Raw genomic sequence first — 15,582 nt, forward strand, 5'->3', positions numbered from 1 at the left:
AAGTAAAATGGTGAACAACAAAAGATTTTGTTGACACACGTGCCGGCCCAGTTTACATACCTTTCAATGTAGGCATACGATGTGTAAGTTCAATCTCTTTGCCACTAGCATCAACTGTTCTCCCCATTTCATCCAGAATAAGAGGAGTTGGCTTATTCACCTCTTTGATTTCAACTTTCCTGTAGGGGTGCACCAACAGAACAATTAAGCACAAGCTGAACCTCTTTAGAGTTTAAAAACAATCCTTTAACTACTGTGTAAAACTAATGCATCCCACAAAATGTTACTTACGGTGGAGCTATGCCCATGGCATGTAGATTAGCTAGTGCCACTAGGTTCTGAGGCCCAGTGTTCCCCAATGCGCCAAGAATATTAGGTTTCATTGACAACTGAGACTGGATGCGAGCCTGCAGCTCAGCAGCTTTGCGGGCCTTCTCGATGGCATCATTCATGAAGTTAGCAGCCTGGGATGGAGCAATAGAAGCGCCACCCATTGATGCAGCAGCTGCAGCACCAAGAAGTCTCGATACTGGTATGTTGTCCAGCTGCAACTGTGATGCAGGAAGAGGTAACCGCTGGAGTCAGACTAACAAGTACCACCACAAATATGATGTGCTACTACAAATTACAGCAATGATTCATTACAGCTCCAGAAAAGTTAGGCATTTTGTGATACTCAGTAATATGTTCCCAAAACAAATAAAAAGTTGATGATTACTGGTGTAGTAGAAGAGGAAAAGCTCAGTTGTTTCTTCCTTTCTTCAATCTGTTTTGTAGCTGCCTCCATCATCTGCTTAATCTAATGACATGGAGAATGAGTTAGCACATTTATACAAAGACCACAAGAAAAAGTTCAAAAAAGAAGTCTTACTACAGTAGTGAAAACCCTGCTCTTCATTCTGGCATCATGTTGCTAAAATGTTGGTGACATTCTTATGAAAACAAATGTGTGTATAAACAAAAAATTGTAATACTGAGCTCAGCAAAAAATTATCAAGGTCCTGTCTATATATTCTATGAGAAGTTGTTTAACTCATTATCATGACCAGTCAAGGTGACAAAAGGTGGTGACTACACTTGTGACTGCACAGTTGTACCTGCATCTTTGTGAGCATGCCAGGATTCTCGGTCGGAGTGGCAGGTATGGCCTCTGGCTCTTCCACCTCCTGAAATCGAGGGACACGCTTCCGCTTTGCGGGTGTTCCATCACCTGTTTCAGAAGTCTCTCGTACGACACGAGTTTCAGTCTCATTACTAAATGCATCCTGCAAGAGCACAACAAAAACAATTTTTTTTTTTTATTAAAAATGTAAAATGTGTTCAGAACATACACAAGTGATTTTCAGATTGGGTCAACAATCTTATCTCACACATTCATGGTCCCTTGTCCTTAAATATGGGCCAGAAATTTCTGATTTAGTGATACATTTTGATGGTAACTCAAAGTCAAATTAAGAAACTTTATCTACATTTAGGTCTTTATCCACATCCACATTTTTATCCACATTCCCAGAAAACATCTGGGAATACATGCCTATTTTGGCTTTCAGTGCTTACCAGCCCAGTGAGTATAAGAGAAATTGTGGAGAGCTTGTCCCCTGGCACTCCGAAACGGAGGTGTTCCTTTGTCTCGCTCGATCAGCGAATCGGTCCTGACGCGCGAAGCCTCCGCGCAGCTTTCCATGACAAAATCTCTTGTTAAAAGTGAAATCTGCCGGAAAATGGCTGATGTCCAGCTCTTGTGATAACCAGAGAAATTGCTCACGACGGTCCCAGCTCCACACAGCGATCCGTTTAGAAATGATGTGGTGTTTTCTGCCTCTCGATGGCGGCTCGGAGCGCCGCGCGCCATTGTGGCGCGTCCTTAAAGTTGTAGTAACAGTCCTTATTCTCTGTGAAGACCGTAAAATTTTCACCGAAAGCCAGATAAATTTTTCGAATGGTTTCCAGCTGCTTGTCTCTAACAGTTTCTGAAAAAATTCTGATGGAAAAAAAGCCCAAATCATTCTGCCATTTCCTGACAATGAAAATCCGACAAGGGGGCTGGACCACTCCTCCCACAAGGCGTGCTCACAGACGAATGACGCAACCGACAGGCGTGGAAAAACTCACGCATGCGCACGAAGGTTCAAGCTTGGCTGACGTAAAAACATGTGAATCAAATCCATATAGTTTTTGAAAAAAATAAAAAGGTACGATACTTTTCTCACAGACCTCGTACATGTAAGGGCGGGAGAAAGGAAAGGGCGGGAGAAACGCATATATAACTTTTGCGCTGATTGGTCATAAGCTTTGTAATAACCAATGAAAACGTGCCTAAGTAATAGCTTGACTGCGCTTCAATACCGTCTCAGGTTTTATGATTTATTGGAGGGAAACTACCGAATATTGGAAGTTGAAAGACTATACAGTTACCTCCCTTACACTACATGCTCACTGTGCACCTACTTCATACTGGTCACTGATCAGGACAGCGTTACTTCCGCGTTCGGTTGACTGACAGACTGATCAAACTTGCTGCGTCGGCGATAAACAAAGACAACTCAGTGTTCTGAATAGACAACAATTTTATTAAACAAAGGTACTCCTGGCATTAATTTTTTTTTTTTGCATTCTTACCCCCCCCCCCTAAAATTTTATCAACGGATTTGGACGTTTCACAAAATCAACCCCCGGGACTGTCAAATCCGCGGATCCCCGGAAAAATCTCATCCCTGTAAAATACAGGGCAACGAGAAAATTCACTTAAAAGAAAAACCTTCTCTTTTTCTGTAATCCAGCCTGTTTTATAAGATGAGTCAATAAATTCATTTATTATATGGTACGTGATTTTGCCAACTTCTGATTGGCCCATTCGCCACTTTCTGAGCTGTACCACATGCCGAGTTGACCGCTGGTGGAGCCGAGTACACCTCGCATGCAGCGTAGTGCTAGCCAATTGAGCGACGCATTCTATCGATAACGACCAATCAGATAACGCGATACAATGCCTACTTTGGCTATCATGACGACACCGTGTACACAATGCAGTAAAAACTAAGGGCACAGAAAAAAAAGAAAGAAAAAACACTCCTGGCTGCAGCAGCTCCTCTGTCTTCTCTCACAAATGTGTTTAAATACAGTCCATAAAAGTCCTGCTCACAGACTGATTGACAGGACATGTCCACATCAAGTATAACTCCAGACATCTCCACTCACAGACGGTTCGTTCGTGCGCACGCGCATCTCGCATGCGCATCTCGCGGTCAAAGTAGGAAAGATAAACTATAACAGAACTCAGAGCGCAGACCTGCAGCTCAGCACAAATATAAACTAGAAGATAAATCGGAGTGCACAGTCTGTCTGCAGCCAAACTGCACTGATTCCTCTGTGCAGAGAACCTGCAGGCTGCATCCTCACCTCCTCTCTGCCCCCTGCTGCGCGCACCTGACGCAGGCATTCCTGCATCGCCATGACACCACAGGAAGCTTGAGGCAGCCCCGGTGTGAAAGGGGCTTTAGAGATTGTGCCAGTGTTGCCAGTTACTTTGAAAAAGTAATCTAATTACTGATTACTACTTGAAAAAGTAACTTAGTTACTTTACTGATTACTCAATTGGAAAAGTAACTAAGTTATATTACTAGTTACTTTTTTAGTTACTTTCCCCAGCTGTCGACAACAACCCTCTGCCACCTCAACATGACAATGATACTTGTTTTGCCAAAACTGACTTTATAGTCACCCTTTTTTGGCTTCAATGAAAATAAAAACTTGTTTTATAAAAAGTAAAATAAAGACCTCTTTCTTGACCTCATATTTAACTGTTGACAGCACTGTAACAGTAAAACTTGCAATTTCTAACCTACATTGTTTATAAATGTAACTATTAAATTCATTCTAACATTTTTCTAACATTTAAATTCTCTCTAAACATTTTACTTGTCGAAATTATTATTTTAAGTAGTATTAGTAGTTGTAGTAAAAAAAAAAAAAAAAGGCTTCAAAACTGGACCTTTAATCTAGGGGTGTTGTGGGGGGGGGGGGGCACATCCCTGCCCCACGCCCCCATTCCATCTGGATTCGCCCCTGCTTTGGCGTTTGAGCACAAAGAATGGATAACATTTATTTATGCAGAAAACATGACCAGATTTACAGGTAAGAAAGTTTTATTGCGTTTTCACATCATGTGGTCCTCAGAAAGAGAGTTTAGGTGCATTTGAGTGGAAAATAGTGTTAGTTGTTGACGCGTCGCGGAGGATCAGCTGTTTTTAGCAGCAGATATGGAGCGGCTCGGAGAAAAAAAAAAAAAGCATAAAAATGTCTTTGTAAAAGCTCAGTGCAGGTGTGTTGTAAGAGGTGAGGACGAGTCGTAGCTGTTGCAGAAAACCGCGGATGAAAAGCTCCCAGCTCGCTTAAAGTGGGCAGTTCAGTCGAACCACGACCCCCTGCCCACGGACCAAGTTTAATGCTGCTATCGACCCACAATGCAAAAATAATAGTAACGCACAGTGACTTGGAGAAGTAACTTTAATCTGATTACTGATTTGGAAAGATTAACGCGTTAGATTACTCGTTACTAAAAAAAGTGGTCAGATTAGAGTAACGCGTTACTGAGTAACGCGTTACCGGCATCACTGGATTGTGCTCATGAAGTATTCTGGACCTGTTGGTGGAGTATGACAGTAATAATAAAGAGCTGAAACTTGAGATTGATTTTCAGTTTTAGTATGTTTGACAAACTCCCAATTTTCTTGTTTACCATATAATAAAACAGTTATAGACTTTTAATTTCGGTGTACCCGTGATTATGCGGACCTGGTCAGGATGGGGTTCACTGGTCAGGATGGGGTTCGCATAATCACGGGTACACCTCATCAAAAGTCTATAATTGTATAGAATCATACTACTGATATTAGAAGTGGGATTATAAGATAAAGGTTGATAGTGTTTTACATTATTTAGCAATTTCAAAATACCACGTTCATAATTATCCAGCCCCATGACAACAGCACCCCCCTTGTCAGCGGGGCGAATGATGATATCCCATCTGGATTTCAACGATTGCAATACATCCAATTCACTCTGTCATATTTTTATCTTTAGATGGGCATAAAACACCTAATTTAGCAAAATCCCGCTCAAATAACTGTCTAAAAGTCACTATAGTAAGGTTTAAATTTGAAGGCAAAAAACTTGATTTCTTTTTAAAAGTCTCTTGAAGACTTACTAATATTAGAGTCCAGATCATCACTTTTATTGTTAGAGAAATTATTAGACTTAGAGAAAAAATGTTTCAAATGAAGCTGTCTGAAAAATTTAAAAGAATCAACTTTAAGAGAATAAGAATCAAGGTGGTTAGAAGGAGCAAAGGAGAGTCCTTTCTGAAGAATCCCTGTCTCAGTAGCTATGAGGACAGAATCAGAGACGTTAATCGAGTGGGTCCCAGACCCACTCGAGGAGACTGTGTACCATTTATTTTGTACCATGAAGATTAGATGAGAAATGCATCCTTTTTGTTTTTGTTACCTTTAGGTCTCTCTTGCGATTCTGTTCTTTGCTGCCACGGCGAGTCTCCTCCAAAGCTTCAAAAAGTCTTTCGACAAAACCGCCAGCAGATTCATCAAGAAATGGACGTAGCTGGTCTGAGGGAGTACAAGTGTCATTAATTAGCACATTTCCAGCACACATGATCATTTCCATAACACATTTTACTTGATTAAACAGAATAAAGTTGCATGCAAAAAAATAACATCCTTGGTGGGAATATCCAGATTGAAAATAAATTTGAGCTAATGTACTTCTGCTATTTGCCATTTTCTCTATTCCTCATAGTTAATGTCACTTATCTTCATACAGCAGAACAACAGAAGTGAACTGAAGAATTTGTTTTTTTATTTGAGCAATCATGTGGTAGAAGAACAGAAGCCCTAAGACCATTTGCAGTGTTAATTGCAAAATGAAAAGCAATTTGCAGCTGAACTACACTTTTTCCAAACACTGAGCTACTGCTGAACAATTAATACATTTTTTTTTATCATCATCACTGTGATAAATCAATGTGAGCCATGATGAATGGCGATTAAAATTAATCAAGTCATTAACGGTGACCGCACAGCAATACATGTTTTGTGTACATGTGCAGGGTTTTCTGCAATTCGCAGACCCTCCAGAAATTTGGGATGGCAGGATTTCAACAATTAATTCAACTAATATATAAACATATACAGAGAGAGAGATGGATATATCTCTCTACAGAGAGACAATTATCTATATATTGTAACTGAATGATTGTTTAATTATTTGTTGAAATCCTTCCATCGCAAATTTCTGGAGGGTCTGATTTAGCAGCTCTTCACTCCTTGTTCAGCTGTCTTCTCATCAAAACAAGAATCATGAGGAGATGGCGTGTTCTCCGAACCCCACAAATCATTAATACTAAGTGTCGGGGGACCCAAGTACACACTTATGCTAAATATAAATGAAATTGGTCACCTGGTTCTTGAGATATTGGGTGGCTATGACAGTATACAGAATATCTTGCTGTGACGTTGAAATTGACCCCAAGTTCACCGTAATCGACTGTTGTCGGGGATCACCCAAGTACGTCCTTATAATACAATAACATGCTTTTGGAGGGCGGTATGCATTTTCAGAGGCCTGAAGTTCATGCCCAGTCACTCAAAATGACAGATATTCGCCCGAGTTAGACGAGCAGGCAGCACGATGTGGTTACACACATCGCGTGGCTGGGGGAAAAAAATAAAAAAATACATGTCACCCACAGGAGTCGAACCCGCGCCTTCCAAAAGCTCTGATTGCCAGTCGGAAACTTAACTAGTGAGCGTCCATCACTGTCCTGTGACAGGTGCTGGAAACTGCCTCATATCAGGAAGCACATGGACGTATTAAAAAAAAAAAAAAAAAAAAAAATGAAACGATGCACCATATAAAAACATCTCATTGTACAACCCCTAGCAAAAATTATGGAATCACCGGCCTCGGAGGATGTTCATTCAGTTGTTTAATTTTGTAGAAAAAAAGCAGATCACAGACATGACACAAAACTAAAGTCATTTCAAATGGCAACTTTCTGGCTTTAAGAAACACTATAAGAAATCAGGAAAAATAATTGTGGCAGTCAGTAACGGTTACTTTTTTAGACCAAGCAGAGGGAAAAAAATATGGAATCACTCAATTCTGAGGAAAAAATTATGGAATCATGAAAAACAAAAGAACGCGCCAACACATCACTAGTATTTTGTTGCACCACCTCTGGCTTTTATAACAGCTTGCAGTCTCTGAGGCATGGACTTAATGAGTGACGAACAGTACTCTTCATCAATCTGGCTCCAACTTTTCTCTGATTGCTGTTGCCAGATCAGCTTTGCAGGTTGGAGCCTTGTCATGGACCATTTTCTTCAACTTCCACCAAAGATTTGCAATTGGATTAAGATCCGGACTATTTGCAGGCCATGACACTGACCCTATGTGTCTTTTTGCAAGGAATGTTTTCACAGTTTTTGCTCTATGGCAAGATGCATTATCATCTTGAAAAATGATTTTATCATCCCCAAACATCCTTTCAATTGATGGGATAAGAAAAGTATCCAAAATAACAACGTAAACTTGTGCATTTATTGATGATGTAATGACAGCCATCTCCCCAGTGCCTTTACCTGACATGCAGCCCCATATCATCAATGACTGTGGAAATTTACATGTTCACTTCAGGCAGTCATCTTTATAAATCTCATTGGAACGGCACCAAACAAAAGTTCCAGCATCATCACCTTACCCAATGCAGATTCGAGATTCATCACTGAATATGACTTTCATCCAGTCATCCACAGTCCATGATTGCTTTTCCTTAGCCCATTGTAACCTTGTTTTTTCTGTTTACGTGTTAATGATGGCTTTCGTTTAGCTTTTCTGTCTGTAAATCCCATTTCCTTTAGGCAGTTTCTTACAGTTCGGTCACAGACGTTGACTCCAGTTTCCTCCCATTCGTTCCTCATTTGTTTTGTTGTGCATTTTCGATTTTTGAGACATACTGCTTTAAGTTTTCTGTCTTGATGCTTTGATGTCTTCCTTGGCCTACCAGTATGTTTGCCTTTAACAACCTTCCCATGTTGTTTGTATTTGGTCCAGAGTTTAGACACAGCTGACTGTGAACAACCAACATCTTTTGCAACATTGCGTGATGATTTACCCTCTTTTAAGAGTTTGATAATCCTCTCCTTTGTTTCAATTCACATCTCTCGTGTTGGAGCCATGATTCATGTCAGTCCACTTGGTGCAACAGCTCTCCAAGGTGTGATCACTCATTTTTAGATGCAGACTAACGAGCAGATCTGATTTGATGCAGGTGTTAGTTTTGGGGATGAAAATTTACAGGGTGATTCCATAATTTATTCCTCAGAATTGAGTGAGTCCATATTTTTTTCCCTCTGCTTGGTCTAAAAAAGTAACCGTTACTGACTGCCACAATTATTTTTTCTGATTTCTTATAGTGTTTCTTAAAGCCAGAAAGTTGCCATTTGAAATTACTTTAGTTTTGTGTCATGTCTGTGATCTGCTTTTTTTCTACAAAATTAAACAACTGAATGAACATCCTCCGAGGCCGGTGATTCCATAATTATTGCCAGGGGTTGTATTACATCCCTCTCATCAAGCGGGCAATACAAATATGATCCGTCTGTTCCTCTGTCGATGACCCATGGTCACTGACGTACATGAATGAGGAGTAGTTTGCTCGTCTCATTCATGCCACATCTGCTGGCACATGTCCTGCTGGCCCGCACGCGTGTCTTGTGGACGGCACGCCGCAGTACACCACGTCATGTGGAACAGAGCTCAAGTGAGTGATGTGACAGTCAGATCACCTGCTGCGTGTTATGATCTGACAGTCTGTTTCAACCTGGGAGCAGCCTGTCCATGTGCGCACTGTGGATGCGTACGCTCCCTGCAGCCCGTCACCACAGTGATATGTTTTTATTTCTGCCCACTTGATGACAGCAAACAGACATATGCACGTCACAGTGGTCAGTTGTTAGTCCATGTCTGTCCAAACACAGTACTGGCCAGCTGGGATGTCCAAAATGACAGATCTCCACAACTGCTTCAGTGGGTGGCCACACCTCCTATCAGTTTTTAGCACACACACCAAAGCCACACTCGTGGGGCACTTTGACAGATTTCATTGTGAGTACAACATTGATTGTCTGCAGTCTGTTGTCGTGCCAAGATGGCGAGCAGCCACACAGTTTCTAAGTGCCATGCGAGCAGTGTTATATGTTCGTGCTTGTCACCTGGAATTTGGCCGACACCTGCCGCGAGAGGGTTTGATGGGCTCGCACAGCAGACACTGTCTGTCAGCTGCTGGTGTGCGCAAATAGTTGTAGCAGCAGGTGTACGAAGTTTTGGAAGTAGCTATGAAATTACACGGTATGCATACGAATCCTGCTTCACGCGCACTTTGACCAAATTTGCACTATGTGTGAAGGGGCCTTTAGGGAGACGCCTGGACTGTTGATGTTGTTTAAAAACTCAAAAGTACTTTTTATCCGATTACTCGATTAATTGCTAAAATAATCAACAGAATACTTGATTACTAAAAAAAAAATTGATAGCTGCAGCCCTAAAGCCAAACAACTTCAGATCAATTAAATTATTTCAATCACAATTTCATTCATTAAAGTGAGCCTTCAACCAGCTCTTATCAGAGGTAAAGAGTCACAACTCACCAATTTGATACACACACTGGTGATACCCACAGTAATTCTTCCATATCAATGCAGACAGTAGGAACCCAAGATATTTCATGTTTTGTGTGGTCAACTTCATTTCATTTGTCAACAATCATTGCTACATTTCAGGCCTGCAACACATTCCAAAAAAAGTGTGAATGGGTGTAATTTCTGGCTAGTAAGGAGGTCATAAATAAATAAATAAATGTTATTTCAAATACGTGATGCTAATAAATAGTAAATGGACTGCATTTATATAGTGCACCCTTTCTGGTTCTTTGGATCATTGGATGCACAAGGAGAATGGGCCACAGGCGACCTTAAAATGGAGACATGCTCGGTGGGATACAAGCATAATAATGAACGCTTCTGTGCGTTACTGTAGTCAGTGCAACTACTCTGTAAAAGCAGAGGTTTAAAATATGTAGCATATCTGGTATTTCCTTCATATGAACATCCAATTTTAAATTTTCATGCTGATTTGGGTCACTTGCATATGTGGCTGTAGATTTGCCCTCTTTGGTAAAGTGCCTAATGTGTCAGACCATACACTGCTCACATAAGGCCGTCTATGCATCTGCCAATTTTGGTACTTCGGCTGTCATGGGGTTGGCAGCTACTGTGAGGTTCTAACAATAAGAGCACAAAAGTGACGTCACAGAGTCATACTATTATCATTATGAACGCTCACTGCAAGACAAGTCCAGATATGGCCAGAAACTTGACATCTGTAATTAGACAAATGAATGCACGAGCTGTCAATCTGTACAACCATGTGTACATTATTCATATTTTAAAGCATGTCCATTTTCCTCCCACTGATGCTCTGTACACTATTGTTTATGCACCTCGAAATGGCAACATCTGCTTTAATGCCCTTCAGTCTATGGTTAACATGACAGGTTAAGGCACAGGGTGTCGGTGCAGACCAGGGTCACCAATCCTGTAAATGTATTTGCTATTGATACATAGATTCCTAAACTATGGTAATTGTAACCACTAATCCTAAACCTTAACCATAACAAAGCTACACTACCAGAGCTTGGGACTCTGGCGAGGGCAGTCGCATCTCCTCCTCTCTCCTCTATCTCTGCTCCAATCTTCAAAGTCCCTACTTCACCGCACTGTGAATTCTTCAAACTATATTGGATTAACGATGGAATTGATGAGCTGGTCTCTGAACACTACTGACACCATTTGTTCAATAAGGAAATCAGGGATGGGGGACCCTGCGTACCCAGATGGAACCTACCTTGTGGGCTATGTTCTCAACGCCTGGGAAAAATGGCATGTTGCATGCTTGGTACGACTCTCTGTGGAGGACGTCGAGGATTTATTTATATTTGGTTGTACTGTGGGAGAGCTGGTACTTATTGATTTATGTGTTGCTTTGACCTACCGGAGAATTGGCAAGACAGCTGCTACCAGAACCCCTGACCCCTCACCTGTCCATCATGATTAATGAGTTGGGCAAGGCGACACAACATTCTCAGACTGCATTAAACCTTGAACTCAGACGTAAGTTGGATAACATCTCGGAGCAAATGTAGGCCTTGCAAAGGAAGATGTCGGAGACCAGGGATTACTTATAAATTGGATTTGGTTGGTCAGAGGAGCTGCAAATGTGTTTTCGCTGCGCAACCCTAAACATGGCATGGCAGGCTTATCAGCCTCCAAAGGGCAAAATGCCCCGCTGTTTTCCTCCAGAAGAATTTCTACAGCCTTGGTGAACCATTCGGCTGCCCTCTTATCTTCTGTCCTCCCCGACAGTCTAATGTTGTCAAGGCAACTCCAGACATTATGCACAGACTGACAGAAACTGATACAAACTCATCTGACTGATACGAACTCATCTCATCTGCACTCATGACGCATGCCCCATCTCCCCCCCATCTCTACCACCCCCCTTGCCTCTGCCCTGCCGCTCCCCCAACCCCCCAGCTCGCGGCTGCGTGGGACACTGCAGCCCCCCCCACACCCACTTTCACACTGCCTCAATTAGAATGACGGACTGTCTTAAAGTTCAGCGTACATAAACAATCAAATGTATACGTATGGGTGTTCTAATTCTGATGTGTGCATTATTACGTTCAACTTGTAATAATTGTGGATTAATTGTATTTTTGTCTGAGGTGATTGGGTGGGAAGAAATTTCATTGCACTTGTTGGAATTACAATAAATCTATCCATCTATCTATCTATCGTACAGACATTATTATTACAGCTATGTACGAAAAGCCACTTCCAAACATTTTTTATTTGGCTAAACTTAAGTCTTGTGTGAGCAGGGATTTGCTTTCACCAAAGCAAGTCTCTCATCATATCTAGTCAGTTTACCTGTGGTCTTCCTTTTGTCGAGACCTTTTCCAACACAGTGTAAAGCTGCAGTGACCACGGTGGGCTCTGAAAAGCCCAGGACCTTTTTCACTGTGCGTTCCACCCATGGCCTCAACTCCTCCGCCTCCCGCTTAGACATCCTGTAGTCCTGCAGAACAGCACAAAATAACATCAATGATTAACACAAATGACTCAGGTTACTTCTCACAGACTCACACATCTTAATGAGGACAAAACCTCACAAGTGGTTTTATTATATACACTCAACAACAATATAAACGCAACACTTTTGGTTTTGCTCCCATTTTGTGTGAGATGAACTCAAATATCTCAAACTTTTTCCACATACACAATATCACCATTTCCCTCAAATATTGTTCACAAACCAGTCTAAATCTGTGATAGTGAGCACTTCTCCTTTGCTGAGATAATCCATCCCACCTCACAGGTGTGCCATACCAAGATGCTGATTAGACACCATGATTAGTGCACAGGTGTGCCTTAGACTGCCCACAATAAAAGGCCACTCTGAAAGGTGCAGTTTTGTTTTATTGGGGGGGGATACCAGTCAGTATCTGGTGTGACCACCATTTGCCTCATGCAGTGCAACACATCTCCTTCGCATAGAGTTGATCAGGTTGTCAACTGTGGCCTGTGGAATGTTGGTCCACTCCTCTTCAATGGCTGTGCGAAGTTGCTGGATATTGGCAGGAACTGGTACACGCTGTCGTATACGCCGGTCCAGAGCATCCCAAACATGCTCAATGGGTGACATGTCCGGTGAGTATGCCAGCCATGCAAGAACTGGGACATTTTCAGTTTCCAAGAATTGTGTACAGATCCTTGCAACATGGGGCCGTGCATTATCCTGCTGCAACATGAGGTGATGTTCTTGGATGTATGGCACAACAATGGGACTCAGGACCTCGTCACGGTATCTCTGTGCATTCAAAATGCCATCAATAAAATGCACCTGTGTTATTCGTCCATAACAGACACCTGCCAATACCATAACCCCACTGCCACCATGGGCCACTCGATCCACAACATTGACATCAGAAAACCTCTCACCCACACGACGACACACACGCTGTCTGCCATCTGCCCTGGACAGTGTGAACCGGGATTCATCCGTGAAGAGAACACCTCTCCAACATGCCAAATGCCAGTGAATGTGAGCATTTGCCCACTCAAGTCGGTTACGACGACGAACTGGAGTCAGGTCGAGACCCCGATGAGGACGACGAGCATGCAGATGAGCTTCCCTGAGACGGTTTCTGACAGTTTGTGCAGAAATTCTTTGGTTATGCAAACCGACTGTTTCAGCAGCTGTCCAAGTGGCTGGTCTCAGATGATCTTGGAGGTGAACATGCTGGATGTGGAGGTCCTGGGCTGGTGTGGTTACACGTGGTCTGCGGTTGTGAGGCTGGTTGGATGTACTGCCAGATTCTCTGAAACGCCTTTGGAGACGGCTTATGGTAGAGAAATGAACATTCAATACAGGAGCAACAGCTCTGGTTGACATTCCTGCTGTCAGCATGCCCACTGCACGCTCCCTCAAATCTTGTGACATCTGTGGCATTGTGCTGTGTGATAAAACTGCACCTTTCAGAGTGGCCTTTTATTGTGGGCAGTCTAAGGCACACCTGTGCACTAATCATGGTGTCTAATCAGCATCTTGATATGGCACACCTGTGAGGTGGGATGGATTATCTCAGCAAAGGAGAAGTGCTCACTATCACAGATTTAGACTGGTTTGTGAACAATATTTGAGGGAAATGGTGATATTGTGTATGTGGAAAAAGTTTTAGATCTTTGAGTTCATCTCATACAAAATGGGAGCAAAACCAAAAGTGTTGCGTTTATATATATATATATATATATAGTCCTAGGTCCCAGCGGAACTAGGATTGAATAAAACACAGTCATCAGCATACATCAGATGGTTCACCACTGTATCCCCAACCACACAGCCAGTTCTGCACCCATTCAGCTGTTCAAACAGACCATTCATATAAAAATGAAATAAAACTGGAGACAAAATGCTCCCTTGACTGACTCCATTGCTGACCTGGAAAGGCGAAGATATACAATCACCCCATTTCACCTGCATTTTTTGGTGTGCATACTGATACATAAGTAGCCTCACTAGAAACGCCAGCATCACTCAATTTACTGAACAATTTTCCATGGTTCTCACACACACACACACACACATATATATATATATATATATATATATATATATATATATTAGAAACGTTAGAAACAGGCAGTCAAAAACACGCTCCCTCTTGGATTGTAGTTTATACCACCTAGCTCACAAGTTACGTTCGAGTGGTTCACAAACCAACTAACCAAGATGCCAAACATGCCAAAAAAACAAAATAAAAATTAAAAACAATTCACATCTGCCAAAACTCACCAGCTATTTGCTAATTAGCGTTAGCTCACCGCTATTCACAAGTAACTAACATCAAAACAAAAACTGCCTAATTACACATACAAACCTTCAAATTGGATCTTTATCCTTCGTTGAATCGCTTACGTAGTAAATATCCAAAAGAAAAAATCTAATTAAAAGAGACTAATATACTCCAAATGGGAAGTTTCTGGAAAAAGTTTCTATTTATCCGCGCCGTTAGCACGACGTTTCTGGTCGACGACCCGGAAAAACATAAAGGAAAAGCTTCCGCTTCCTGACAACTCACGTGTCTTCTGCCAAAGGTGTACTATTTTTGTTTGTTTCCACCTACAGGGCGCACACAAGAAGGAGCACAATACCTATACAAATTAATACTAATAATAATACATAAATAAATAAATTAATAATAATAATAATTATTATTATATATATATATATATATATATATATATATATATATATATATATATATATATATATATATATACTGTCGATTTTGCAAGTTTTCCCACCTACAAAGAATGGAGAGGTCTGTAATTTTATCATCATAGGTACACTATGATAAGGAGACAGAATCTAAAAATAAAATTCAGAAAATCACATTGTATGATTTTTAAATAACAAATTAGCAATTTATTGCATGAAACAAATATTTGATACAATAGAAAAACAGACCTTAATATTTGGCACAGAAACCTTTGCTTGCAATTACACAGGTCAGTGTTTCCTGTAGTTCTTGTCTAATTTTGCACACTGCAACAGGGATTTTGGTTCATTCCTCCATATAGATCTTCTCCAGATATTTCAGGTTTCTAGTTTCAGCTTCCTCCAAAGAATTCCATTGAGTTCAGGTCTGGAGACTGGCCAGGCCACTCCAGGACCTTGAAATGCTTCTTACGAAACCACTCATTAGTTGCCCTGGCTGTGTGTTTCAGGTCATTGTCATGCTGGAAGACCCAGCCACAACACATCTCCAATGATCGTACTGAGGGAAGGAGGTTGTTTGCCAAAATTTTGCAATACATGACCCCATGCATCCTCCCTTCAATACGATGCAGTTGTCCTGTCCCTTTTGCAGAAATATACATATATTAT

The 15,582-nt window shown here is 41.4% G+C and overlaps 1 protein-coding gene across 3 annotated transcripts in view; it reads right to left on the bottom strand.

Moving 5' to 3' along the window:
• The window catches only part of prpf3 (PRP3 pre-mRNA processing factor 3 homolog (yeast)), a 35,764-nt gene extending 20,968 nt beyond the window's left edge, over nt 1–14,796 (bottom strand). The window contains exons 1-7 of one of the 3 annotated variants that reach the window (XM_034174702.1): nt 14,573–14,796; nt 12,063–12,210; nt 5,506–5,621; nt 1,098–1,265; nt 719–799; nt 292–551; nt 61–179 (exon numbers count right to left, since the gene is read on the bottom strand). In XM_034174702.1, the coding sequence (XP_034030593.1) occupies nt 61–179; nt 292–551; nt 719–799; nt 1,098–1,265; nt 5,506–5,621; nt 12,063–12,201 (883 nt within the window). In that variant the 5' untranslated portion in view covers nt 12,202–12,210; nt 14,573–14,796. Of the gene's footprint in view, nt 1–60; nt 180–291; nt 552–718; nt 800–1,097; nt 1,266–5,505; nt 5,622–12,062; nt 12,211–14,487 lie in introns of all 3 variants that reach the window. The other 2 variants (XM_034174703.1, XM_034174704.1) reach the window with 2 other exon arrangements.
• Between the last annotated feature and the right edge of the window lie 786 nt (nt 14,797–15,582).

The sequence above is a fragment of the Thalassophryne amazonica genome, chromosome 7, assembly GCF_902500255.1.
Source record: "Thalassophryne amazonica chromosome 7, fThaAma1.1, whole genome shotgun sequence".
In the NCBI taxonomy this organism is placed as follows: Eukaryota; Metazoa; Chordata; class Actinopteri; order Batrachoidiformes; family Batrachoididae; genus Thalassophryne; species Thalassophryne amazonica.